At 40.8% G+C, this 27,593-nt stretch overlaps 1 protein-coding gene across 6 annotated transcripts in view; it reads right to left on the reverse strand.

Moving 5' to 3' along the window:
- LOC146004935 (uncharacterized) overlaps positions 1–23,130 on the reverse strand; it is a 470,180-nt gene extending 447,050 nt beyond the window's left edge. For all 6 annotated transcript variants that reach the window (XM_083143992.1, XM_083143989.1, XM_083143988.1 and 3 more), the window contains exon 1: positions 22,392–23,130. In XM_083143992.1, the coding sequence (XP_083000118.1) occupies positions 22,392–22,839 (448 nt within the window). In that variant the 5' untranslated portion in view covers positions 22,840–23,130. The remainder of the gene's footprint in view (positions 1–22,391) is intronic.
- Positions 23,131–27,593: the final 4,463 nt, after the last annotated feature.

Consider the following 27,593-nt stretch of genomic DNA (forward strand, 5'->3'; position numbering starts at 1 on the left):
TGTTCCCTGTCAGCCAATCAATAACACAATGAGTGCAGGAGGAGGGGCGAAGAGGCGATAGCCTTTGTTGGAACTTTTTGTAACTCTCTCTCCTGGCAAATTACGGGGTGCTACAGCTCCACCAAGTTGAGAAAACTATTGGCGCTGTAGTCGCACATGCAAGCGGAGGGAGTGTGGGTGATGCAATCAGCTGTTTACATGTTATCCTGCTCTTGTAATATTGCAGTTCGTCGCATATAAACTCAGATAAGTACAATGAAGGGAAATGATATGAATAAAGAAATTCCAGAAGCTTTATAAAGACAGGTGCGTACATTGTTGGATTTGAGATACGCGTAGATGAAGAAAGAGGGCAGGAATTTTTAGAGAGAAATGGAGAGAATGAAATGGATGGACATGAAGAGGACGAGAAATATGGTGAGAGAGATGTAAGACGTAAAAAGACAGAGAGAGATGAGCGGAATGAATGTTTGGCGAGGAATGGAAAGAGAGAGAGAAAAATGAAATTGAAAATGCACACAGAGAGAGAGAGGGGGGAGGGGGAGGGAGAGGAAAAAGGAAAGAAAGAGACTGAAAAAGAATGGAGAAATATACTGAGAGGTAAAAGGGGACAGGAAAGGGAAAAGATTGAGAGAAATTGAGGAAATGGAGAAAGACAGGGTAAAAGAGAAAAGTAGCAATGGGATACGGGATGATAGAAAGGGAAGAACTAAGATAAAGAAAAATAAAGAAAATGGAGGGAAAGAGAGAGAATAGAAGAGGAGAGAAAGGGAGAGAATAGAAGAGGAGGGGAGAGAAGAGAAAGAGAATGGAAGAGGAGAGGAGAGAAGAGAAGGAGAATGGAAGAGGAGAGGAGTGAAGAGAAAGAGAATGGAGGAGGAGAGGAGAGGAGTGAAGAGAAAGAGAATGGAGGAGGAGAGGAGAGAAGAGAAAGAGAATAGAAGAGGAGAGGAGAGAAGAGAAAGAGAATAGAAGAGGAGAGGAAAGAAGAGAAAGATAATAGAGGAGGAGAGGAGAGAAGAGAAAGAGAATAGAAGAGGAGAGGAGAGAAGAGAAAGAGAATAGAGGAGGAGAAGAGAAGAGAAATAGAATAGGAGAGGAGAGGAGAGAAGAGAAAGAGAATAGAAGAGGAGAGGAGAGAAGAGAAAGAGAATAGAAGAGGAGAGGAAAGAAGAGAAAGAGAATAGAAGAGGAGAGAAGAGAAAGAGAATAGAGGAGGAGAGGAGATAAGAGAAAGAGAATAGAAGAGGAGAGGAGAGAAGAGAAAGAGAATAGAGGAGGAGAGGAGAGAAGATAAATATAATAGAAGAGGAGAGGAGAGGAGAGAAGAGAAAGAGAATAGAAGAGAAGAGGAGAGAAGAGAAAGAGAATAGAAGAGGAGAGGAAAGAAGAGAAAGATAATAGAAGAGGAGAGAAGAGAAAGATAATAGAGGAGGAGAGGAGAGAAGAGAAAGAGAAGAGGAGAGGAGAGAAGAGAAAGAGAATAGAAGAGAAGAGGAGAGAAGAGAAATAGAATAGAAGAGGAGAGGAGAGGAGATAAGAGAAAGAGAATAGAAGAGGAGAGGAGAGAAGATAAAGAGAATAGAAGAGGAGAGGAAAGAAGAGAAAGATAATAGAAGAGGAGAGAAGAGAAAGATAATAGAGGAGGAGAGGAGAGAAGAGAAAGAGAAGAGGAGAGGAGAGAAGAGAAAGAGAATAGAAGAGGAGAGGAGAGAAGAGAAAGATAATAGAGGAGGAGAGGAGAGAAGAGAAAGAGAAGAGGAGAGGAGAGAAGAGAAAGAGAATAGAAGAGGAGAGGAGAGAAGAGACACGTCCAGACAAGGAGAAAAGTTCTCCCTGCCTTCCGTGCAATTCCACGGGGACACCTCTTTCCTCATGATTGCAATTCCTCGCCTACGTAACAATTCCAGTTCTGCCCGTGAGTTGTGGCCCTCCGGAGGCTCCGGCTCGGGCTCTGGAGGACAACAAATCAACAACCGGAGCTGGAATGAAAACCGGACCCAGCCGAATCGTTAACGCCGGTCGCCACGGAAAGGAACTTCCTAACAAATCATTCGATGCTCGCGGACCAGTGTGGCCAATACGCGAAAATAGGAAAAGTTTTGCAGGAATAACAACACAGGGTGCGCCTACAGGGAATTTACAGGCGGAGGACATTTGGAAACTGGAAATTTCCACGAATGGAATTCATTTCCTTGGAAGTTAGGCTTCGAGTCCACTATTTTACGTACAATAGGTTCTTCTGGGCGGTACTTTTAGTTCTAGAGTTGCCATCATCACCGGGAAGCCAACATGGGACCCCTTGGTTACCTATCAAGTTGAATTACAATGGGGCAGGAGAGCTGATAACGCCCAGGAACAATGTTTTCATGGACCTGTGTCGGTCACCATATTGGATTTCAGAGAACTAAATGCATCATGTCGATTTATGCAGCAGAATGCATCGATTGATTGCACTTAAGTGTGTTTTATGGCTTCTTCAAATAATCATATTCTCATTTGATGCATTTTTGTATGTCGTGAAAGAAACACCAAAGTGCATAATTTGATTCAAGTGAGGACTTATTACAGTCGAGATGCACTTCAATGCATCAGTTGTTGCGTTTTGATGCATGAGTTGTTACGTTTTGATGCACCTTGATGCATTTTGATGCACCAGAATGCAGCTTTTTCGATCCGAAAAGATGCATTTTGGTGCAGCAAGGAACATCAACTGATGCAATGAAGTGCTAAGTACTGCTACACCACAAATTCATGCAATAAAGATTAGTATTAGCATGTCCCTTCTCGTATTCACTTACACAATTACCATTACATTGCCATTTTTAACTTGTTACTGTTTTGTGTACGTTTTCCTACATCATTTTTATTTCTGTTCATATCTCCGTTATTGTTCAAAATCGGACCCATGTTCATATGAACGTTTTTGCTTAGAATCACCCACACTACCAGTTCCCAAAGTATTGCGGCTTCCTCCCGGAACACCCTGTATATTTTACGATAAAATCATTATTAAACACAGACACTTCAAACTAACGGAAATCCGAAGATGAAAGATGACACTACACAACAATAACAAATAAATTGCATTTTTATTTGCAATTTGGTTCATGTAAGTATAAATGTTAAATCGTAAAATATATTCGTTTTATCGAAACATTATTCTTATTTCAAGTTAATTGAAGAAATCATCTTTAAAAGTTTACTAACTATGTACTGATTTAATTTATTATACAGCGTGTCCACAAAAACACTCCTCGATTTTATTTGGTTATAAAATGAAAACTTTTTGCAATATGTTTGTAAGTATGGTGTCAGAAGGTGTAGTAACTCAAAATATTTTTGTTTATTCCCTACAGGTTGTGAAATTGACCCATTTTTCCGCTAGAGGGCAGTAAATTCAAGATGGCGCTTTCAAAACAGCAACGAAGTTGGTGTGTGTTAGAATTACACACAACAAAGAGTGTCGTGTCTGTTCAACGTTCGTTCAGGCGTAAATTTAGTGTGGAACCACCTTCGAACAAGTCCATTTTGAAGTGGTACAAGGATTTCGTCGAAGAAGGGTGCATCTGTGACAAGCGGAAAGGGCACTCTGGCCGACCGACAGTCCCACAACAAGTTGTTGAGAGTGTGAGGGAAACCTTTGTTCGGAGCCCCAAAAAGTCAGTGCGCAGAGCGAGTATTGAACTACAAATCCCAAAAAGTACGATTAGCAAGGTGTTACGAAAACGCTTGCACTTTCAGCCATATAAACTGCAACTGGTGCAGAAGTTAAAACCTGAAGATCGTCCAAAGCGACAGCAATTCTGTTCGGATCTCCAGCAGTTAATGGAAAATGATGACAATCTTCTGTCGAAGATCATTTTCAGTGATGAAGCAACCTTCCACCTGCATGGTAAGGTAAACAGACACAATGTGCGGATATGGGGATTGGAGAATCCCCACGCCACGCTGGAGATACAACGTGATTCTCCTAAGTGTAATGTGTTTTGTGCCATATCTGAACAGAGCGTTTATGGTCCTTTTTTCTTTGAAGGCGAAACTGTGTCCGGCGACAGTTACTTGGATGTGTTAAAAACTGGTTGATGCCTCAACTTACTGAGGTAGGTGACTACCTTTTCCAACAAGACGGGGCACCACGCCACTGGCATCGTAACGTCCATAACTTTCTCAATGAGGTCCTTCCAAACAGATCGTGCTGGACGCCATGATCAGGTGTTTCTTTCCTGGCCTCCTAGGTCACCGGACCTTAGTGTTTGTGATTTTTTCTTGTGGGGGTATGTATATCAAAGACATAGTGTTCGTACATCCCCTACCTGCATCCATTGAAATTCTGCAGGACAGAATCACAGAAGCTGTAAACAGAATCACGCCCGATATGCTTTCCAGAGTCTGGAATGAGCTCGATTATCGCCTAGATGTTTGCCGTGTGACAGGTGGGGCACACATTGAGTGTCTGTAATGAAATTCAATCACGTGAAACTTTATGAGTTTTTACACGTTTACTCAAAAAATGAACACAATATTCCTCGAAGTTTTCATTTTATAACCAAATAAAATCGAGGAGTGTTTTTGTGGACACGCTTTATTTAATCTGATAGAAATACGTATTTATGATAGTAATGCCTTAGTCTAATAGGAATATTTATGACTAATATTTTTATTGAAGATTAGGCACACGTAGGAGATGTTTTACGTAGAAATTTTCAGCGAAAAATGTAGGCTCGACCAGGACTCGAACCCGGGTCTCTGGCATAGAGTGCCATTTCTTGCTGAAGATTTCTATGTAATGTTTTCGTCTGATAGGAATATTAATGACTATAATCTTCTTTGTCTGATACCTAAATGTTATTGAAGGAAGAAAGCTTGGAGACGTGATTGTCTAAACCTACAATACACGTTGCATAAGTAATAAGGGGTTTAATGTTGGCCTTTCGGAAAACTGACTCTTTTCAATGAAAGAACCTCGTAGGTTAAAAGAGATTTTAATTCTGGCTGAGGTAGAAAGTTCCTGGCGCTGTTGTGGGCAGCCACTCTTAAGACTAATGTACCTTTCCTGCCGCAGAGCTTAGCGCTTCAAATCCTCAATGATTTTTAATTAGACCCTCTCAAAAATCGGTTTCTGATCCGAATTGCTAATGGAAGAATTCCCCAAGGACCATGCATATTTATGAACATTTCGTTTACATGGATGGGGAGAGATGGATGCATAAGAGGGGTGGAGAGAGAGAGAACAGATTAGTTAGATAGAGGAGGGAAAGAGAGGGAAATGGATGGAGATGAAGAGGATGAGAAAGATCGAGAAAGATGAGGAAAGAACGAGTTGACAGAAAGATGGAAAGGGAGAGAGACGGAGAAATAAGAAATGGATAGAGACAGAAAGAGAGAGAGGAATTGGTTAGAGATATGGAGAGAAAGAAAGAGACAAGAAGACGAAAATGGATGAGGATGGAGAAGATGAAAGTTAACGAAGTATGGAGAGAAAGATGAAGGTAGAGAGAGATATATAAAGTAATGAATAGAAAAGAAATAGAATTGGGATAAAGAGTGGGGGGAGAGAGGTAAACAAAGAGAGAGAATATAAAATTTATTTTATTTCGTCTCTCTGTCAGTTTTGGCTAATCGCGTCGTTTGGGTGTATTCAGAAACCTCCACACTTTACATCTCGATCAAAAATTATATAATGTGAGAAAAGGAGAATGAGAGAAGAGACAAAGATAAAGAGAAGGGAGGTGATGGTTTGATTGATTGAGATAAGGTTATTTTACGTCGCTCTTCTTCCACTTTCGCTTATCGCGACGATGAGGAGGAGTGACGATATGATGAGATTGATGAAGCGATACTCGCAAAGAACACCCTGGCAGGGATTCGAACCCGGGACACGCAGAACGCTGTGCTAACCTCTCAGTCGCGGAGATCGGCAGGAAGTGATGAAAAGATACAAAAATAAAATGCTCCACCTGCTCACCCCCCTAGAAAAATCCCCGAACGCCCTTAACCAGCACAGGTGTTTACAGTAAAAATAACACCGTTAACACCAAATAAGCACCGCAGTACAGCCCTCACACTTCGCCAACACGGCTAGATTGGATTGATTTCTTGTTTTAAGTCCACTTTATGCACAGTAACGCTAATCGGGACTGGACCTACAGTTCAAAGTGGGATCCGAATTACTATGTACCTCCACCGGGAATCGAACCCGGGACCCCTTGATTACAAGGCGACGACGCGACCACTGCGCCATCGGGGAGGCCTTGCCAACACAGCTAGAGAACGAACTGGACAACGCTTGTTGGCTCGCATGAAACAAGAGAACAATTGAACTGGATTGGCCATTATGTAGCAATTCACAGCGTCGGCGATGAAAGTGGACGCTCTCCATATGCTCACAGGCAGACGCACCCGAGACAATGATACGTGAGCAATTCTCTTTGTGCCTTGAATACGTGGGGAGATCTCGCACACCCAAAGGTCGGGAGGTCGAGCGTGGGTATTGATTCGGCCATTTGCAAGGGCGCCGTGTTGAGCAAGGTCCGGAATTCGAGGAAAAATTCAATCAGATTCACGTTTTTTGTAACTCGTCCCTCTCGGATTTCCATGAAAGATTAATTTTCCAAATGCGAGCATAATTATGGCAGACCACCGTAACGTGGTGGTCAGAGTAAGTAAGCCTTTTCCTTACCATTTTTTGCTACTTGGATCCTACAGCATTTTTATAGCAGTCAATACTTTTCACTAGGGGTGTGCTGGATTACGAAAACTTGGGACCGGGATCGGGAAAAGAAAATTCCCGTCCGGTTCCCGACTTTTCGGGATCCCGAGCAGTCAGGAAATACCGAATGGTCATTTTAAAATGTCGTTAATTCTCGACGTGTTCTGCATTGCAAGTTTCCGGAACTTATCGGAAATTGTTTTGTTTTTATTCCAGAAATGCAAAAACAATCACTTATGTTGAAAGTGACGTGTAGAATTCGAGATTTTCAGACCTTCGGGAAATTTCGAACATTTCCCGTCCCGAAAATTTCCCCACTATCGGGAAATGGCGATTTTTCCCGTCCAGAATGTCGGGATTAAAAAAATTTCCCGTCCCGACCAAAAAAAAAAAAAAAAAATTCTGTCCCGCACACCCCTACGTTTCACGGAAGAATTATCTGTAACATTCCGGTTGCGATGTATACTACAGCGTAAGTCAAAATGATGTTCCCGATTTCATTTTCTACATATTTCATTGTAATGATACGTAAACCACTGAGATTACACACACAGATTGAAAAACTCAAGAAGTTTTTCCTGGCATATTAATGAAATGGCCATTACGATCCCCAGATCTCACCCCATGTGATTTTTTCCTATGGGGTTTCATCAAGGATCGAGTTTTTGAGCCACCACTTGCTGCTACAACATTGGTGGAATTGCATGAGCGCATTACTACAGCCATAGCCAACGTGATCTCTGACATACTAGGAAGTGTGTGGCAGGAACTTGATTATAGACTAGATGTGTGTCGTGTAACACGTGGATCGTGCATAGAACATTTATAATATGCCAGGAAAAACGTCTTGAGTTTTTCAATCTATGTGTGTAATCTCACTGATTTACGTATCATTACTATGTGCTAAAAAACTTAGAAATTTTTATTTCTTTATGTGTCATAAATGTTGAAAATATGTGATAAAAACAGGAAAATATGTGACAAAAATAAAAAAAATATTTGGTAAGAAAAACAAAATATTACATGCATTTTAAACACCTGAAATCAGTTTCTAAATGCTTACCTCTTAGTGAGCTATTTTTTAGAAAAGTTGCAGTGAATCACCATAGTCTTTCCAAATTCTCCATTGTAAATCTGTGACGATTATATCTAAAAAGCATCTTATATTGTGAGAAAGATCGCTCCACGTCACAAGAAACAATTCTTGCATATTTGAAGCACGAAATGCCACTAACGCTGAAGTTTTCCAAAGCTTCCTCTTCCTCTACTTCACCTTCCAAAACACATGCAATTTGGCACAACGTTTGAAAACCTTGGTTTTTCCCAAAAATACTGTATCTGTACATTTAGACATTAGCACTTGTGCGTTAGATCCAGTGGGGGTAATATTTTCCCCCAGTACGATCGTAGGCGAGGCGCCAGAAGTCTGCCAGCGAGCGTGTTCAAAGACAAAACAAACCTAACACTCTCGATGTGAAAAAGGTGCGGAGAATAAACATTTTTCCTTCGAGGATTTCGAGGTAGCTGAAGACAATGAGCGATTTTATGTATTTAAAATGAAAATTCCCAAAATATGTATTTACGTACGGAAAACTGGAAAATATGTGTTTTTATGTAAAATAAAATTTGCTGTGTTGACATATAAGGCTATGATCAGAATTTTGGCAATGAGGGTCTCTATCTTATCGCAGAAAAAAAACATTTATTTACCTAAAGTTCCGTTCCCTAATCATTACAATGAAATAAATAGACACTGAAATCGGGAACATCATATTGACTTACGCTGTATATACAGCACGAAGGGCACACGAGTTGTGCCGCGGCCTGATGTTTACAATTGAAATAAATAATTTATTCTTCCATTGATGTGCTGTTTGTGATATTAAGTATGTATTTAAGCAGCGCCAATGATGTGTACAGGAAACGTTATTCCACTCGGTTATCAGCTTTCAAAAATGCGAAGCGATACATTGTTTACATCTCCACACGTGATCTAGAGGGTCGCTTCTCATTGGTTGTGCTATGAAAAATACGGAAATAGGACCGATTCTGTTCCTTACAAATGCCATTAGATTTTTCACTTTACACGGTAGATTTTGGCCATGGCATAAATGTTAAGAAAAATGCTTTCGTCTAAAGTGGGCCTTAGACTAATTGTCTCAACCACTGGCGCACACAGGGGAGAGTTGATGAGGCCACAGTCCCCGCAGATATGTTAAGAAAATCAAAATTTTCAAACGCAAGCATTAAATTGTGATATTTTCCAATTTTGATCGGGTTTACTTTACCTTACTTTTCTGACACTTTTGGCTAATCGCAAAGATGAGGATGAATGATGATGAAACTGATGAAGTGACAATCACAAAGAACACCCATGCCCAGGCCGGGACTCGAACCAGCATTCAAAGCGTTCGGCAGCCGATATGACTCGAAAACATTAATTAACCCGACTGTATATACGACATAAATTGAGAATACCGGAAGTATCTTCAATTGCTTTCAAATTCGGTATACTCATTAATTTTGGCCTCGTAATCACGGATCTGCAAGTGTTGTGCAATAAGTGAGAGCGTTGATTTGGATGTGAGAAAATGGCATCTTGCGTAAAGGTGGAAAACATGTTTGCCCCACGAACCATTCACGGTAAGGTTAGGTTAGGTTAGGTTAGGCAAGCATAGTTAAAATTAAGGGTCATCGTAAACATAGTTTCGAAACGCTAATCATTGCAAAAAAAAAGTTGTTTTCTTCATAAATCAAGGATCTTTTCTCCGTTCACGGACCCACTTTTTTCGACTTATTTTGCAATTTCTAGACGTGACCCCCACATTTTAACTGCAGATTCGTGATTACGAGGACAAAATTAGTGAGTATTCCGAATTTGAAAACAATTGAAGATACTTCCGGTATTCTCAATTTGCTCCATATAAACTATCCTTGCTCGGACAGCAAATAAGCATGCAAGTCCCAAAAAATTATCAGGTCCGTAGCAAAGAATGACCAGGGCGAACCCCTCCTTACCATCGCCTCCGTTGCTAAGCAACGAGACAACAATCGTGACCCACATTTGCTGTTTTTACCCCGGGAAGGTATTCTTACGGACATCATCTTCCTTAATGGACTTCCCCCGCCCCCAACACACACACGTTTAGGGGAAAGTGAATAGTCTCCACTTTGGAAGTTCAATTGCGTAATCTTCGTTTGTTTGTTTGTTCCCGGGGAAACTTTTAACCCTCGTTATGCTTTTATTCCTACCGAGAGTGGCCTTGTTCCCCAGACGACGATTGCGGTCTGTCTGGGCTGGAAGTCGACTTTAATGGCGAGATCTCGTGAGCAGGTGCTTTCACAAAGTTCCAGTAAATGAACACGAGGTAGATTGTTAATTTGGGTTGAAATTTGAACTTTACTCTGCTAATCTGCTGGGCTACGTCACGCAGACGGGGGTGGGTTTCTAGCTCACTCTTTTGGTTTGGTTTGATTTGGTGTTTGAAGTCCACTTTGTGCACAGTAAGCCTAATCGGGACTGGACCTACAGTTTAAAGTGGGATCCGAACCACTATGTGCCTCCACCGGGTATCGAACCCGGGACACCTTGCTCCCAAGGCAACGACGCTATCACTGCGCCATAGGTGAGGCCCTAGCTCACTCGTTTGCACGCATTTGTAGCCTAAAAGAATGATTAAGAAAAGGGAGAGAACTGAAAAACGGAAAAAAAGGAAAGATTGAAATAAGGAAAAATAAAGTTATAGAAATAAACATGGGAAAGAAGAAAAGGAATGAATAAAAAGAAGAAAGATGGAGACAAATATAGAAAAAGAGAATGAAAGAGAAAAGAAGAGAGGTAAAGTTGTAGAAGGAGAAAAATGAATAAGAAAGAAATAATATACAGAAGAGAGATAGGGATAAGAGGCAAAGGTACAAAAATACAATGAAATAGAGAGAGAGAGAGGTAAAAAGATAGAATGATGAAGTGGTAGAAGGAGACAGACGACGAAGAAAAAGAGTTAGAAGAGAGAGGAAGACACAGATGGAAATACAAAAATACAACGAAAGAAAGAAAATGAGAGAGAAATGAACAGGAAAAGAAACAGGGAAATTGTTACAAAAAGAAAAAGTGCATGCAAATAGAAAAACATGACTTCTGAGATTCTAAAGTTTACTTTATGCACAAAGAGGCTAATTGGGACTGGACCTACAGGTTACAAAGGGATTGGAACCACTATGTGCCTGCAGTGAGTATCGAACCCGGGACTCCTTGATTGCAAGGCGACGACTTTACCAGAAAAAGGACAGAGAGAGATAAATGTAAAAAGAGATGAAGTGATATATAGGGATAGACGACGAAGTATGATATAAATATTGGCGAGAGGGAGAAGGATGGGAGAAAGAAATAAAGAGAAGAAGTAAAGAAAGGGTTGAAAGGAAAGAAAGAGACAGATGAGTATGGAAAAATATGAGGTAGAAGAGTAAAAGAAAGAGGGGAGATAAATGAAAAAGAAAGAGAATGTGAAAAAATGAACAACATTAGAAAGATAGGAGAAGGAATTAGAAAATAAATAAAGAAACAGAATGAAGTTAGAAAAGTATAATGAAAGAGAGAAAAGGAGAAAAAGTGGTAGAGAGAGAAGGAAATGGATGAACATGAAGAGGATGAGAAAGATGGGGAGAGAGAGATGTAAGATGCAAGAAGACAGAGAGACATGAGCGAAATGGAAAGATAGAGAGATAAAGGAAACTGAGAGAGAGAGAGAGAGAGAGAGAGAGAGAGAGAGGGGGGGGAAAGGAAAGAAAGAGAGTGCATAAGAAAGGAGAAATATACTGAGAGGTAAAAGGGGGACAGGAAAGGGAAAAGATTGAGAGAAATTGAGGAAATGGAGAAAGACAGAGTAAAAGAGAAAAGTAGCAATGGGATACAGGGAGATCAAAGGGAAGAACTAAGAGAAAGAAAAATAAAGAAAACGGAGGGAAAGAGAGAAATAGAATAGAAGAGGAGAGAAGAGAAAGAGAAGAGAAGTGAAAGAGAATAGAAGAGGAGAGGAGAGAAGAGACACGTCCAGGCAAGGAGAAAAGTTTTCCCTGCCTTCATTGCAATTCCACGGGGGCACCTCTTTCCTCATGATAGGAACTCCTCGCCGAGACGAAGAGAAAGAGAGTGTGAAAAGGGGAGAGAGAGATAATGAAAGATGACGAACAAGAGAAAGCTTAACACCCATGATAACCGGAGCAAGAAAGACTTCGGATATCTGTTTAGAACACCACAATCGAAAAGATATTTGCATAGAACATCCAAGAAAGATTGCATGATGGTAATACGACCTTTAAGAACCCACAGCAAACACATTAAATTTCCCAACATCACAGAAAGAGAAGAAAGAAGACAAACGGAGAAAAAAGGCATGACGAAACGAAAGAAAAAACGGACTCACGCGATACCTTTTGAAACAGAATGTTCGACTCCCACAACATATTTCGTTCCCTTAGTCACGCCAAGGCTGCCCCTTCGGGAAGAATCGATCCTGAAGGAATCTGTGGATGAAAAAAGGGAAAAGGCCAAGAATCTCTCGTTGTGGTCAGTGTTGCCACAATCTAAGACCAAAATTTCCCAAATGAATAAATTTCCCTTTTTTGCCCAATTTTCCTCCTCATCCAAAGAAATGATAACAATAATAATAATTAGTTGTTATTGCTGCAGTATTATTTTCGTTCACGAATGTTCGTATGTGGTTAGCACATCCCGCCACGACACCAGGGGTCCCAGGTTCGAATCCAGGCCTGGGCATGGATGTTTGTGAGTATCCATTCATCAATTTCATCATATCATCATATCACTCATCCCCATCTTCGCAAATCAGCCAAAAGTGGCACAAGAAGCTAAGTAAAATTAAGCAACTCAATTCAATAACCAGGTTTCTTGCTACCGGACCACGTGTCCAAGGTTCAAACCCTGGCCAGGCATGAATGTACAGTTGGGTTTGAAAAACTCATATGCTGGCAAAGGCAGAAAATTTATCTTATTTTAAAACATAAACTAAACGTAACGTTTCAACCTTCTAGCAAGGTCTTCTTCAGATTCTGTACCTATACAAATGTAACAAGGTACAAAACAGGAAGATATATATACACAGAAATCACTCCCCTCCAGACATAAGATTATTGGAAAGTTGTTTTTTCTCTAGAACATTCCAGCAGGTGGCCTTCCCTTGTCAACTGTACTTTCACCTGACAGGCGATTTGGATAAACATTTCCTTTCATCTGGAAAGTGGTTGGTCTCTTTATCTCACGTTCTTTTCCTTATCCTTTCTTTCTTCTCTCCTCTTTCGCTCTTGTCCTTTCCGATCTTTCTAACACCTTCTTTCATTGTTTGTTTATCTTCAGTCCCCCATTCCAGTTCATTCTGTCTTCTTCCAGTTCATTATGTTCTATATCTTCCTGTTTTGTATCTTGTTACATTTGTACTGGGTACAGAGTCTGAAGAAGACCTTGCTAGAAGGTTGAAAGTTACGTTTAGTTTATGTTTTAAAATAAAATAAATTTTCTGCCTTGGTCAGCATATTGAGTTTTTCATATCATGGAAACAAGGGCTTAATGGTGTTATAGTTGGGTTTGCATGATACATTTCATACGTTCCTCATTTATCTTTATCGTCGCTATTAACCGGAGATGTACAAAAGCGGCGTAAAATAAATCAACAGAAATATACATACATATACTCAATAAGCAGTAATAGGAGAACATTGTGAGTAATACGATCTGCACTAATATTGATGTCATCAAATTTTAACTGAAATTTTATTAGTTTTGATTAGTCCGAATTTTTCTGCAAGAGGGAAATTTCCCTTCATATGGCAACACTGATTGTGGTCAGTCAACCTCACGGCCCGACGGGTTCTGAGATAGCGGAAAGTATATAAGTTCCACTTGATCGAACACTCGAGGTCTTAACCCCTGCAATCGCCATTGTACGTGGGAGGATATCCCATTCCTCTCGACTCGAAGCGACAGAGGAGAAGAAAAGTAAATTTATATCTCGGAATCGTATGAAAACTCCAGAGGGATTTTCCTCAGATAAATCCCTCAGCATGGGGCAGAAGCAGACCTAAGATTGCGGTCATTGCACTGCCATGTTCAAAATAACTAATTTATTTTCTGTCACAAATCGGTCTGTGCGTATCGAAATTATACTTTTCAATTAGTTATTCAATTACGTGCTAAGTTTTTTGTATTAATTTATTGATAACAACTCGTTTGAATCAGTTTACAAATTTAATTACTTAGAAGTAATACTAACAAATTAAAATTATATTAAAGAAGAAACAAAGAGCAGGCTTTATTCAGGAAATGCGTGGTACTCTTCTCTTCATAAACTATCATCTTCTCGTATAAAAGAGTAATTTTGCCTGTAGTATTATATGGATGTAAACGGGATGAGGAGACAGGTGAATGGAGAATGTTACATAAGTTAGAACTGCACAATTTGTATTCCTGCCCAGTTATTATTAGAATGATTAAATCAAGAAGACTTAGGTGGGCAGGCCATGTGGCACGAATGGGAGATGAAATAAGGATTCTTGTTGGGAAACCTGATGGTAAGAGACCTGTAGGAAGGCCAAGATGATGGAGGGATAACGTTGAGATGGGCCTAAAGGAAATCGGTAAGGATGGAAAAGATTGGATTGATCTTGCCCAGGATAGGGACAGATGGAAGGCTTGTGTTGCTGCAGCCATAAACCGTTAGTTGTGTTGTCAACACTAACCTTCAGGTTCTTGAATGCCAGGGGTGTGGAAACATTTGTCTTTCTCTCACCAGATCCTTATTCAGCGATTTCTTGCCTTTTGCAGCTGGAAACAATTGGTACATAGCGAAGAGAAGCCGATATCATAATCGCATCCCAATTTGCTTATCGATTCAGCAAACAAATAAGTAAGAAGGGAGCGACGCAGGATTGAGCAGACGAAGACAAGAGGAAGCCTCGCGTAGAAAATGAGCAAAAGGAAATCGATCGTCCCGTTGCAGGGGCCTCCCCCCGCCCCCCTTCCTCCACGCTTTATCGTGACCGAGAATTCAAATGGGGTCGCCGAGCAGTCAGTGTGGAGCCTGGGAGGAAAGCTTTCGGCAAATATTGTTGATCGCGGGAACAAACAAGGGGGAGGAATATTTTTCTCTATTTGTTCTCGGGCCCTGGCTTGGTATTTAGACACCTGTTCGGAGCTATTTGGCAACGTTCCGAAGCCACGAAGCCGCTTTGGGAAGGGGGAAGGAAGAGACAAAGGATTGTGTTTGGGTTTAAAAGCGCCAACCTTTCTTCCCAGGGCTATAAATAGAAAGGTCAGACCGGATCTCGAGTGGGAACAGCCTAGGATGAGCATCGGCCATTTATAAAGTGGAATAGGAATATACGAGGGGGTAGGGAAATATATAGAGGAGCCTAAAAGGGAATTTAGCATAAGAAATTGGGCCTTGGTGCAACTTATAGGATGGAGGCAACACTGATTAAAATACAATGGCTGTCATACACGTCTGAGTAAGGGCTCCACAAAAATGTGCTACGTTTCAAGTGCCTTAACATTGTAGAACTTCACATGTCATTCCTCCCATCTGACGACTCACATTGATCTTCTGCGCAGGCAGCGCCGTACGCCACTGCGCATCTTAGAGCTAACGACTCTCAAAAGACCCCTCACATTCGTATTTTATGTTGCGTGAATGCGCAGGATCTTGAATATAGCCTTCATCTATTTATATTTCTGTTAAGGATATCGCTTTTCTGCACCTTCGGATAATAGTAACGATGAGGATTAACAATTAAATGGATTCCTGACCAGGATCCAAACCTGGGACATCTGGTCAGGAAGCGATGAAAGTGACATATATGTGAAATATTTAACATTTTTTATTCACACGGACATGGACCAACGGAAATGCTGCTACTGCTGCATCCACCACCACCACTAATAATAATAATAATAATTACAGCTACTGCTACTACCACTACTAATATTTATTATTATTATTGTATGATTTGCTTAGGTGAAGGGAAAAATTGGTCCAAAAAGGGAAATGTTTGCCCTTGGAAAGGTAAATTGTGCCCTCATACTGTGGCAACACTGCTTGAACACCGCTTTCCGTCTACTTGGTGAATATTTCCTTGCACCAATCTGACACCGGGATACACCTGCACTGCACCGAGTGTCCAAAAGTGCAACAAACTATACGGGGCTATGGAGACAGCTACGTAAGCTCTCCTATCCCCCCCCCCCCACACACGTTTGAGCACTGCTTCACACGTTGCACTAGCCTTCTCCGAGAGGAATCAACCTCCGACCAGAGCATGCGTGGGCGTAGTTGACTTGCTCTAAGGTCTACGCCGCCCGCGACAAACAATCCTGTCCCAATTTGACGACGAGATTACACGCTTGATGCCGCACGCAGGGTTGCCAGCGACAAGGGAGCATCGCCAATTAATAGCAGCTGCAAACAATTAGCCGTGGCTAACTTATCAAGGGCGACACTCTGCGCTCTTCATCTGCATTAGATTAACCAACCGCCGTGGCTGAATTTCATTAAGGTGTTCTACATGGAGGAAACATGGTCAGGCGCTTCTGTGGAACGGAATCCGCCTGGGGCTACGCTCGAATTAAAGCCAGGGAAGGGCTATGTTTATTAAGTAGTGTATATGGTTTGAAATGAAGTGGGTAAAGAGCACAGCGCGGCGGTTGGAAAATGCGGTTCGTGTCAGATAAGTGTTGGTCAAGTACAACCCACGTCCACGCACCGAAAGCAAGCCTACTTTATGCACAGATAAAATTGGGACTGGGCTTGCACATGGAATTGAACCCGAATCCCTTGTTTACAAGGCTACGACTTTACCACTACGCGCACAGGAAGCAGCAATCATTGTTCCTGTATTGGGTGTCCCACTTTCATACAGTTAGCCGCAGTGGGCAGTGACTTTCTACTCATTTGTCTCCAGCGATTGAGAAGAACTATGGTCTATGAACCTAAGACCGAGAGGATTTCGTTCGAGCGCCAAATAGTTCGCATGAACGACGCTAGATAGCGTACGGAATCGACTCGAGCGAATAACGCTTGAATAGCCAAAAGGAGCGGTATACGCTCGAAGCCCATTAGTACACGTATAAACGTAATTTATCTTAGGTATTGTGCCCTCAAATATGAATAGTGAGGTGAAAGATGCAGTGAAATTGAGACTTAGGTAAACACAGTCATTATCTCCATGTTAAAGTGTAGTTTAGTGTATCTTACCAATACAGTGATATATGAAAATTAAATAGATGATTGTGGGCTGAAACTGCCAGGACAGTTATTTGTCTAAGATTATTGTCACATTCAAATATTATAATATTATTCCAACGAGTGCAAGCGAGCGAAAGTGGACTCTAATTGCAGCAAGGAACAAATGTGGTGCCCTTGAAGACCGTAGAAATGCGCTATCTTCTCACCAAAACGGGAACAAGTTGTACAGTCACGGGCATTTTTGGGTTGTAAAGATTCCATTGAAAGTTAATAGTATTGGTACATCCCATAAGTTTCCGTGACTGTACTGAGTCCATTTCGGGGGCTCCTTCGTGAATGCACATGAGAGTGAAATGGGCGGTGATGAAATCCTGATCTCAGGTGTAGGTGGAAGTGATCTACCTCCAACATTGACTTCTCGCTGCATGAACGTCTCAAGTTTCGATTCATTTACGAATATTCTCAGGTGTTGACACCATATTTATTGATGTACGTAGATGTTTTTTCATCAACCTAGCATTTCAACTAACCAACTTCCTTATAAAATCAAACTCCAAGGACATTTCAAGGAAATTATTCTCTCGTGACAGCAGAAGAGACGAATGCATTTTGAAGTCAGGCCTTTTATATGAAGAAACCGTAAGTTCGATTGTGATATAACCTTTGTGTGAGACAAGAGGAAGCAATATTCAAGAGGAACGAGCACAGAAAGAAATCATTTCCACGTCGTTTCGATGCTCTTCGACTCTTCCTCAACTTTAGGTTATCAAAGAAATATTTTCCTGCGTCCATAAAAGTATGATTTTCCTCGTCTCTTGAACAGAAAGATTGACGGAACAGAATTTTTCATAACAATCGCAGCTTGCCGCGAAACAGATGCAAAATTCTCTAACATTTTATATCGAATATGTGATATATTTTTTATCATAGAAGTAACAACACTTTGAATGCAATACTTGTATACTTTTTATGTACAGTAAAACCTCGTTAATCCGGACTAATGGGGGGATAAATTGACCGGTTTAACGAAAGTCCGGATTAACTGAAATAACTTAAAATAACAGTAGAAAGTGCATTGAAACTCCGTTTATAGCAACAAAACAACTTTATATGGTGTACTTTAAGGGCATAGGCCTAAATACACCATACAGTACAGTACAAAGTCTGCGGGAAACAGAATTTCATCAGTGCTTGACTGCCTTTTCTTTAGGAAGTTCTCTTGTTGACTTCTAGTCATATTTACAACCTTGCATTCTGCTTTTTTTTAGCCTTTGGCCTGTCCGGATTAAGCAAAGTCCGGCTTATTGGGCTCCGGATTAACGATGTTTTACTGTATTACCATTATGTGTCATTTGAGAGTTTCAACACTACACAGGGTGTAGCCTTACAGCACGGACAAAATTTCACAATGGGCAGTGTACACTCACCGACAATAAAAATGAGACACCTATATCCTGGAATGCTCTCTTCCCTGCAAGGAGTTGTGTGGTAGAAGTTGCCATTGAAAATTTGCTACCAAAGTACACCTATCGCCGTTGAGTTAGGCAACACACATAACGCCTTTCTAGGTGTTCCAGTTTCATTGCCAGTGACTGCACATAAAGGTGAACTATCTCCTTGGTTTCTTTTGCTCGATGAAACCTTGCTTCTATTCTGCAAGCATCTCCCCAGGATGCGAGTATCTATGTTGATGAAAATCCACTGATCAGATGAACTGATCGAAGAAATGGTATTGAATACTACCTACTTTCACCAGATCAAACACTATCGACCAATCACAATGATATTTATAGCAAAAAACGCTGCAAAGATCGCTGAATTGAAAGAGATTGCACCCAAATAAGAACAACACTGTTAAGCCTTGCTTCAATGTTAATAAAACATTAAAATACTGACCAAGGCAGAATTTATTGTATAAAAAATATATATACACTAAAAGGTAACGTTTCCACACTCTAAAAAGCAGCAGCATTTTAAGGATAGCGAACAAGAAGGAAGAAACAGAGAGGAAGAAGAGAACGGGGTTATATGAGGTTCAGTGCAAGGAATGTGATAGTGTGTACATAGGGGAAACAAAAAAGAGACTGAAAGACAGGTTGAAACAAAAAAAGGATGACGTAAGGCTAAAGAGGGAGAAAAATGCTATATTCAAGCACACAAAAGAAACAGGACATAGAATGGGAAAAGGCTAGGAGGATAGGGAGAGAGAAGAGAGGAATAGTGAGCATGTGGAAAGAGGCCAAGGAAATAAAGAAAAAAGGAGAAGAAGAAATAATGAACCGGAATGGGGAGCTTGGAAATAAACAAGGATAGAAAGGAGTCTTAGAAAGAGTGGAAAGGATGAGAGAAAGGAAAGAGGTAAGAAGAAGGAAGAATAACGAAGAAAGAAGAGGGGAAGGAAGGAGTCCAGGATATAAGGAAGAATTGATAAGGCACAGACTCTCACCAGGTCAGGAGATTCCACACTCTGGAATTAATGACAGGAAATGTTCTAAGATAAGGACTTGTGCCTTCGTGTTGATCTGTGTATTGACCCTGTCTGGGAGTATGTATATATCGTAAAAAAACTGCAAGGTTCGTGGGATCTTACCAAGAATCTTAGCCATTATGCTTGGGTGATGTAGCTTTGTCATTCATTCATCCTCACTGGTGAGCACTCGCCCTTGGCAGATAACTTGATGGTAATGGGCGAGAGGTTAATTTTCACACATGAAATGGCACAACACTAAGAATTTGAGTTTATATCTTCTAGTTTAGATCAACATGGTTAGAGAAGGATGTTACCTGTCTGTTCTGTTATGAAGAGTTCCTCGGAGAAGACTCTTAGAACAGTGCTATGCAGGCTCGCTCAAGCTCCCCAATGTTTCTCGTTCCTCGATCCAAAGCAAAATACCCCACGTCGCCCGTTACACTCTAACTTATCATTTCTTTCACCACCTAGTTATTGCTCCCCAATACCAGTTGATCAGCAACTTAATTCCAATCAACCAGGAGGATTGATTTGATACTGACTTAGCATTCTTTGAAGGATTGAGAGAGTAACGGTCGACGAAGGAGGTTATTGCTTTTGGCTTGCTACTTTTCTCTAATCAGGGGAACCTGTTACGATATAAGATGGTGTTTTGTAATTTTCATCATTCTAGTGTGAATATTCGTCTAAAGAAGTCCCTGTTAGAGGGTGAAAACGTTACCTTTTTAGTGTATATGTATTTTTTGTACAATAAATTCTGCCTTGGTCAGTATTTTAATGTTTTACCAAATAAGAAACAAAAGCATTCATGGGGTTGTAATTTCATTAATCGGTATTATCAACAGCACTTGGATCATAATATCCATCAGTTCAAACAGTTGCATAAACTTAAAAAATCCTATATTTGTATATGAATAAGCATTTAATTATTCAAAGTGTGTATGCCTTTTATTGGGTCAACCTGTGTATAAATATTCAGTATATTTATGCGAATGAAATGACATTTTCAGATCGTCCGCCTGGCAAAAACGCAAACAAAAACATGATCCGAAAATCGGACGCGAAGGAAGAATTAATACATAATGCGCACTTCCCTCCAAATACAATCCCAAAGGAAGGATACATCATATTCTGTCGTATTTAAGTTCTTGGGAAACTTTTCCTGTTAACACAAAGTAATTTTAGAAACTTCATTTCATCACCTTTCCTCACTTCTATCTTTGCAAACTTTTCCATCTTCCATTCTTTACCAGAAACTTTCTTTGTATAATAACGCACGAATCTGAATCATTCCTCTAAAAAAAGGAATGAAGTCAAAGAGACGACGGGGGAAAATGAAGAAATTGGAAATTGTCTTTCTCCACTTCGAAGTTAATTTCGCGTCTCCCTCTCGGAATTCCGAAAACTTCCACTCTATTACATTTCCCAAACTGAGGACCGTGACTTCGCTGCGGAAATAGTTGTCAAGAACAACTTCGAGAGGGTGGAACATTCGGCTCGTGATATTTGTTTGCACTGGACACCACTAGATGTTAGTCTACTTACATTGATACGTTAATGAGAGAACTATGCAAGTCTAAGCAAAATATTGGACGGCTCCTTACGAGCAAAGGACTTACTAGCAGTGGCAACTCAGTGCTGGAAGCGGACGGAATCTCCCAGATAGGAAAAATACTGCAAGGCAGTAGCCCTCCACCTAACCTAAACATCTCCCATTGTTCCCATGTTAAAACATAGGAGCGTCTCCTAGCTAGCCCAAAAGGTTCACCCCTGCCCAACAATGTTTAGTTCGAGCACAATAAAACTGGAAGTTTTTCAATGAGTTGCTCGTAAGATATTCCAAATAATTGTTGAAAGTTCTAAAACCGTTAGCTTAGGAACACTGAAGGAATTGATAATAATTAACCTCGATATTTGACCTTGACTAACAATGTAGCAATAGCAATAACTGCTTGTACTACCCATCTCATTTAGTCATTTTATAGTTTATAAATTAGCACCATCTATTGGCAAATAAATGCAACACCAAAACAATAGTTTGCAACGGTAAAACGTTCGAAATTTTTTATACAGATGACCAGGAATTTTATTGATGCCCCTAGTTTGAGTTTGGGAAAATTTCGAAGAAACATTTTTTTGCTAAACTTGAGAAGCCTGTGAAAAATAATCATTCAAAGTAATTCACTACCTAAAATACTAATTAAGCTGTGCTTGATTGAACGTCAATCACATGGCCGCCCGCAGGGAGGATCAAGGTAACTTCTACCTTTCATCTCTCACTCTTTCTCGGTTCTATATCTCTATTTTTCGTTCTCTCTCCCTCTCTGTCCTTGACTGTCTTTCTGACAAGACTTTCGTTCCTTACTCTTATAGTTTATGTATTTACTTCCTTTCATTTATGTAAATAACCCACCAGAGCAAATGACGATATTAAGAAAGGAAAATACAGAAGTGAAAATTGATGATATCACATGATGCATGCGGCTTACAACGCGTGCAGCACCTCAACACGTCTTCGAGTTTTTATTGTAAGTCCACTTTATGCACAGTAAGGCTAATCGGGAATGGACTTACAGTTTAAAGTGAGGTTCAAACCACAATGTGCTTCCACCGGATATCGAACCCGTGACCCTTTGATTACAAAGCGACGACGTTACCACTACGCCATCGGGGAGGCCTCAACACATGTCTTGTTGACTTTGATGATGGGGATAAGGTGAAATGGATTGATGGACAATCGCAAACACACAAGGGCAGCACACGACACGAACCCCATGTGTTATACTGGCCGTGAGTCCGGACGCCAGAGCATCGCTAGTCTGCAAAATTAAGTCAAGGGCGTACTACGGGGAAGGAAAGTTGACATTTGGGAGTTTTCCCAAATAATACAGTGTAGAAGCTCTGCGTGGTGTGGGGTTTGATTGACCCGTTAGATAGTGGTAACTTAGCGACTTACCTTGATAGGTGACGCCCGCCACTAGCCCAGCGTCCGTCTTGAACAGATGATGCCTGACGGAGATGTTGACATGCTGATCGCTGCCGGGCTCCATCGGGATGTTGTTGTCCGAGAAAACACTACAAGGATCGGCAATGCTCCACCACGTGTCATTGTCCGTGGAACCGCCAACAACTTCGCCGCTGGTCGGTTCGAAAGTCACAGAGAACACCTTTCTGTCGTCGCCACTGGACACCTCTTCGCCGGCCGACCTCCCGTGCTTTGTCGACCTCGGAGGTCCCGGCGAGTGACCAGGGGCGGGTTGGGTCATCTTCCCCAGGAGGAGGGTCATCGCCGTTGCTTCCTCCACGAGGATCAGCACCCCGCACCACACCAGCACCATGGACAACGTCCTGGCCCTCCTTCCCTGCACCATCTCGCTGTAACAGCACCGGCTCGAGCGAGGCATGACTGACACCAAAACAAAAGAACGGAAAAAACCCACCAAAAAAGACACTTAAAGTTTTTGTTTCAAGTCTTGACACCCAACTTGCGTGTGGAAACCAAAAAAACAAACTTCTTTTTTTTCACACTGGCGGCTGACACATGTAAACACAAGTATTGACACTCACATGACAAAGCTACGAAAGCGAGTTTAGGTGTGAATGGTTAGGTTACACCACGGCTAGAGCATCGAGATGACCACCCCATGCCTACTTCATCAAGAGCATGGAAGAACGGTCACCCGCGCGTTGCAGATCTCCGCTCTGGACTGGAACTTGAGTAACTCTAGACTAAGCCCCTCCCCCCTCGATCCACGACAGCGCGCGCGTGTAGACCTGGAGAAATCGATTTCGACCAGCGCTCGGCTCCGTGTTCGATCCCCCGTTGAGGCTCAGGTGTTTTGGTCGCCATTGAGCTTGTGCACGAGCAACGTTCACCTTCTCAACACCGTAAATACATTACTTATACCCCTTGCATACCCAATACGACGCCCACTTGGATACCGAGGCAGCAAGAACGTCTTGTAGTGGGCGAAAAGACCTTCGTTGCTCAATCCAAACTCTTAAACTTACAAGCTCTGGGATTATGTAATAAGGAGCTGAGCAAATATTGCGACAGTGAAATGGAGCTACGCTCTGTGACAACAGAGTTGATGCGGAGAACAATTTTCTTCACAGAACCTCGTGAAACATTTTTAAAAGAAGATTTGATGCGTCCTTTACCGTTAGACAAACAGAGTTCTTGTTAATTTTCGTTTTTTGTAGCAGAGCATTGTTTGCTGAAATATAAAGCAAGGAGTGTTCTTTAATGTTGTAAAAACTTAAGGGTACTACTTTACTATAAGGGTGACACCTATAAATAATTTATTTTGCACTTTTTTACTTTTCTAACGTACTCTTCTGGAATGCGGAACATTTTTTAGGTGAAATAATAAATTTCTAACAAAATAATGTCAATTTCTTACATTTACGAGTACTTACTGTTACTCGTTATTTCGATTCTGTAACACACATGTCGATTTATGCAGTGTTGCAACCTTTTTCACCGGAAAATACCTACTTTCGTGCCCGGATTTGAAATTATGCTAATATCTCTCGCAAAGCATTGACGTTAGCCTCACAAACCATTGACGTTAGCCCCAAACACCATTGACGTTAGCCCCACAAACCATTTTCCGTAAAGTTAGGTTAGGTAAGCATAGTAAAAAAATAGAAAAAAAATAAAAATACTCGACACGTCATGTTATAGTGAAAACACGGCGAGTTTGAAACACTGACTATGGGGTTTACGTCATCTAACACACGGAACATTGTGCTCTCGTGCAGAAAGCAAATGGCGGCAGCAGAAACAGCATGTCGGAGAGAGATTTTCGCAGAAAACAACATGTATTCGCATTAAAATGGATCAAAACTACATTCACGAACTTCCACAACGCTACAGAAAATGATTTGCGTAAGTACTTTCTCCTGTAAAAAGTAAGAAATCCGTCAGTCCTATAGTCAAGTGTTACCAACTTAAGAACTTGAATTGTCAAAAATAATGTTTCAGCACAAAAATTCAGTTTTATACAAATGAGTACAGCGCTTCTTAACAAAGTAAATTTAATTATTTAAATTCCTTAAAACTTGGATTGATTTAGTGAAGGAATGGACGAAGAAGGATTTGTCATACCATGAACGCCATCTAGTGTATTGAGTCTCATGTTCGAATTTATTGTTTTATTTGATTCATTCTTTAGCGTCGCTTTCTGCCACATTTCGCTAATCGCGACGACGAGGATGAGTAATATGATGAAATATGAAGGGATACTCACAAAGAATATCCATGCCCAGGCCGGGAATCGAACTGGGTGTGTGTTTGTAAACTGTACACATTTTTGTATTCCCTTTCGTTCTTTTTTTCTTTTATACTTTAGGAACGAGTTTACAATACCGGACCACTCTCCAATTTCTATGAAATTTCGCCTACTCACTAATTGAGAACTCCTAATCACGAATCTGCATGTAATAATTGGGGTCGAGTATGGAAATCGAGGGAAAAAAAACGAAATAAATGTTTTCTTAACGTAACGTAACCCTACCATAAGAACAGTAGCTCCACGGAACACGCCAGTTTCCCCGAATGGGTCTTATCGCACAACACTTTAGCAACAAAGTGTTCTGACGTCACGGGAGAATGCTTTTTCATGTTAGGCAAGACAAGGTATAGTTCTCTTAGCGAAAATATTCATTTTTCTTTGTATTTATGCTAATGGAACCTAACCTAACCCCGTAGGCATTCCTCGTCTGACGTCAATATTCAAGGTAGCCAGATTGTTGTGCGTAAAGGAAGACCATTAATGCATTGGGAAAGAAAGATGGTTCCGAATTGCTGTGTATTATGGACAATCACCGTGGTAAATCGCAAGGTTATTTTACAAGTTCTACACGTAAATGTACAATTTTAACAAGTGACCGCCAAATATGAACTACAGATACGTCATCAGAACACCGAAATTAGTAAGTATGCGAAATTTTATAGAAATTGGAGAGTGCTCCGGTATTGTAAACTCATGCCATACTTTATTAGTAAAGAAGATGCGAGATAATATCGAAGTATAGGGTTGAGTGGAAGAAATGGTATTATAGCCTTAACTACGCCATCTATACAAAGCCGACATAAATAAATAAATAAATACAAGTAACAAAAAGTAAAAATACAATCAGAGAGAAACTGAGAGTACAAGCGAAAAGGAAACAAGAAGAAAAAATAAGACAGGCTGAGAAGGAGAGAGAGAGAGATAGAGAGAAGAAAAATGAAATTGAGAGGAAGAAGATAGGGTAAGATATACCACCAGAGGAAAAGAAAAAGGGTGAAAAGGAAGACAAGAAGAACTAGGAACGACAGAGAGAGAAAGAGAACAAAGAGAGGGAAGGAGGGAAGATATTTGTGTCAACACAAGCTCAGGCCAGTCTCTTGCATCATCGACCAGAGCAGAGGCAGATGAATATTTAAACTTTTGACATTCGCAGACGTCGATAAAAGTAGCATAAAAGCTACCCCATTCGAAGCGACCGAACCCTTGCTCACACGTTGCGCAAGCTCCAAGTTTATCTACACTCTATTCCGGGAAACTATGGAGCACGGTTGCGCATAACGGTAGACAAGGGTAGAATGCGAGTGAGCGCTGCTGCAAAGGCTGATAACGGCTGTCGCTTTTCCCCCCTCAACGCAATCCCGTTCCCTCGTACTTGTTCATTGGTCGACCCCTCTCCAGTCACTTGCTGCATAGATTCCCTGGACAGAGTATAGTTTGAGGTGTACCCAGTCTTTAACAGTAACTGTCTGTACGTACAACTGGCGCCCGCAGAGGAGAGATGGTGGGGCCACAGCCCCCTAAAAAATATTAAGAAAATGAAAATTTTCGAATGTAAATAGAAAGAACTCTGGATACCCCCCCCCCCAGTAAAATAACCCCCGATTATCATTTTTGTCTTTCAACAACTTTAAAAACGAACACAGCTCTCTTCTAGAAGGCGGCAGGCGGCAGGCTACACAATAACATATTTCATAATTATGAGAGGGAAAAAAGTTCGTTTGCAATAACCATAAAAATCCCGCAGCCAACCTTTTGATAATATAGGCGAGAAAGAAATTATTGTCCAACAGTACTAAATGCTTTTTAGAAATTGTGCACATTTGTTTAGTGTTACTAAAACATTCCCCTCTGAAAAAAATATTGATAGCAAAAATTATAATTTTTGGGTTAATCCCCGAAATATTTCATTGCATTGCAAGAGAACTAAGCTTAACATACCACGATGACGTCAGAACGCAAATTATCTTCAAGATGGGTGCGACAAGTGAGACCGCAATTTTGACAATTTCTGTAATTCCGATCCGGCGTTCACAACAGTTCAATCATTCATTATTAAAAACAGCGCAATTCGATTAGTTTTGGTTTTACTCCAGAGAATAAGGACGTTCTATTCTTTTATGCATGTAGATTTCGGTTGTTCGCATGGGAAATGGTGGGCCATGTGAACAGCTCCTTCCGTTACAAATAACGCTTTCAACACTAAATAATCTTAAGCGCTTAGAGTAAGAACACAACAAAAACTTATTTTCGGCCAGAAAAACGTGCATGTGCCGTTTCATTAATAAATGATTTAATTATTGTTAGTAAATCATTGGTTTACTATATTCGTACTTAAGTACCAATCCCATCAAAGTGAAGAGAAAAAGAAATAAGCAAGTGGTGACATCTTCACACAAACGACACGAACTAGACAGGCAAAATTTGTGGAGTTGCTTTGGTGTTTTAAGTCCACTGACAGGACCTACAGTTTAAAGTGGATTTTGAACCACTATGTGCCTCCATCGGGTATCGAACCCGGGATATCTTGATAACAAGGCACTATCGAGGAGGCCCTGAGACAAGCGAAGTAAAATGAACCATCTCAATCAATAAATCACACTGTCACCATAATACCGGGTGTACACAAAGTGTCCGACACATTTCAATTATTAATGAAAACAGAGGCTAATGAAGATACAAACAAACCAATGGCAATGATAAATAGATAAAAAGTTTTATGTCCTGTATCAGTACACTTCTACGTGTGCTCCTTTCGTCACACGGAAAATGTCAAGGCGATAATCGATTTTTTTTCCTATTTTCGGATCAGCATGCCGACATTCACAGTGGCTACACATTGTTTATTCTGGCTTTCAGTTCAT

Source organism: Lepisma saccharinum, chromosome 22 (genome assembly GCF_977018435.1).
Source record: "Lepisma saccharinum chromosome 22, izLepSacc3.1, whole genome shotgun sequence".
Classification (NCBI taxonomy): Eukaryota; Metazoa; Arthropoda; class Insecta; order Zygentoma; family Lepismatidae; genus Lepisma; species Lepisma saccharinum.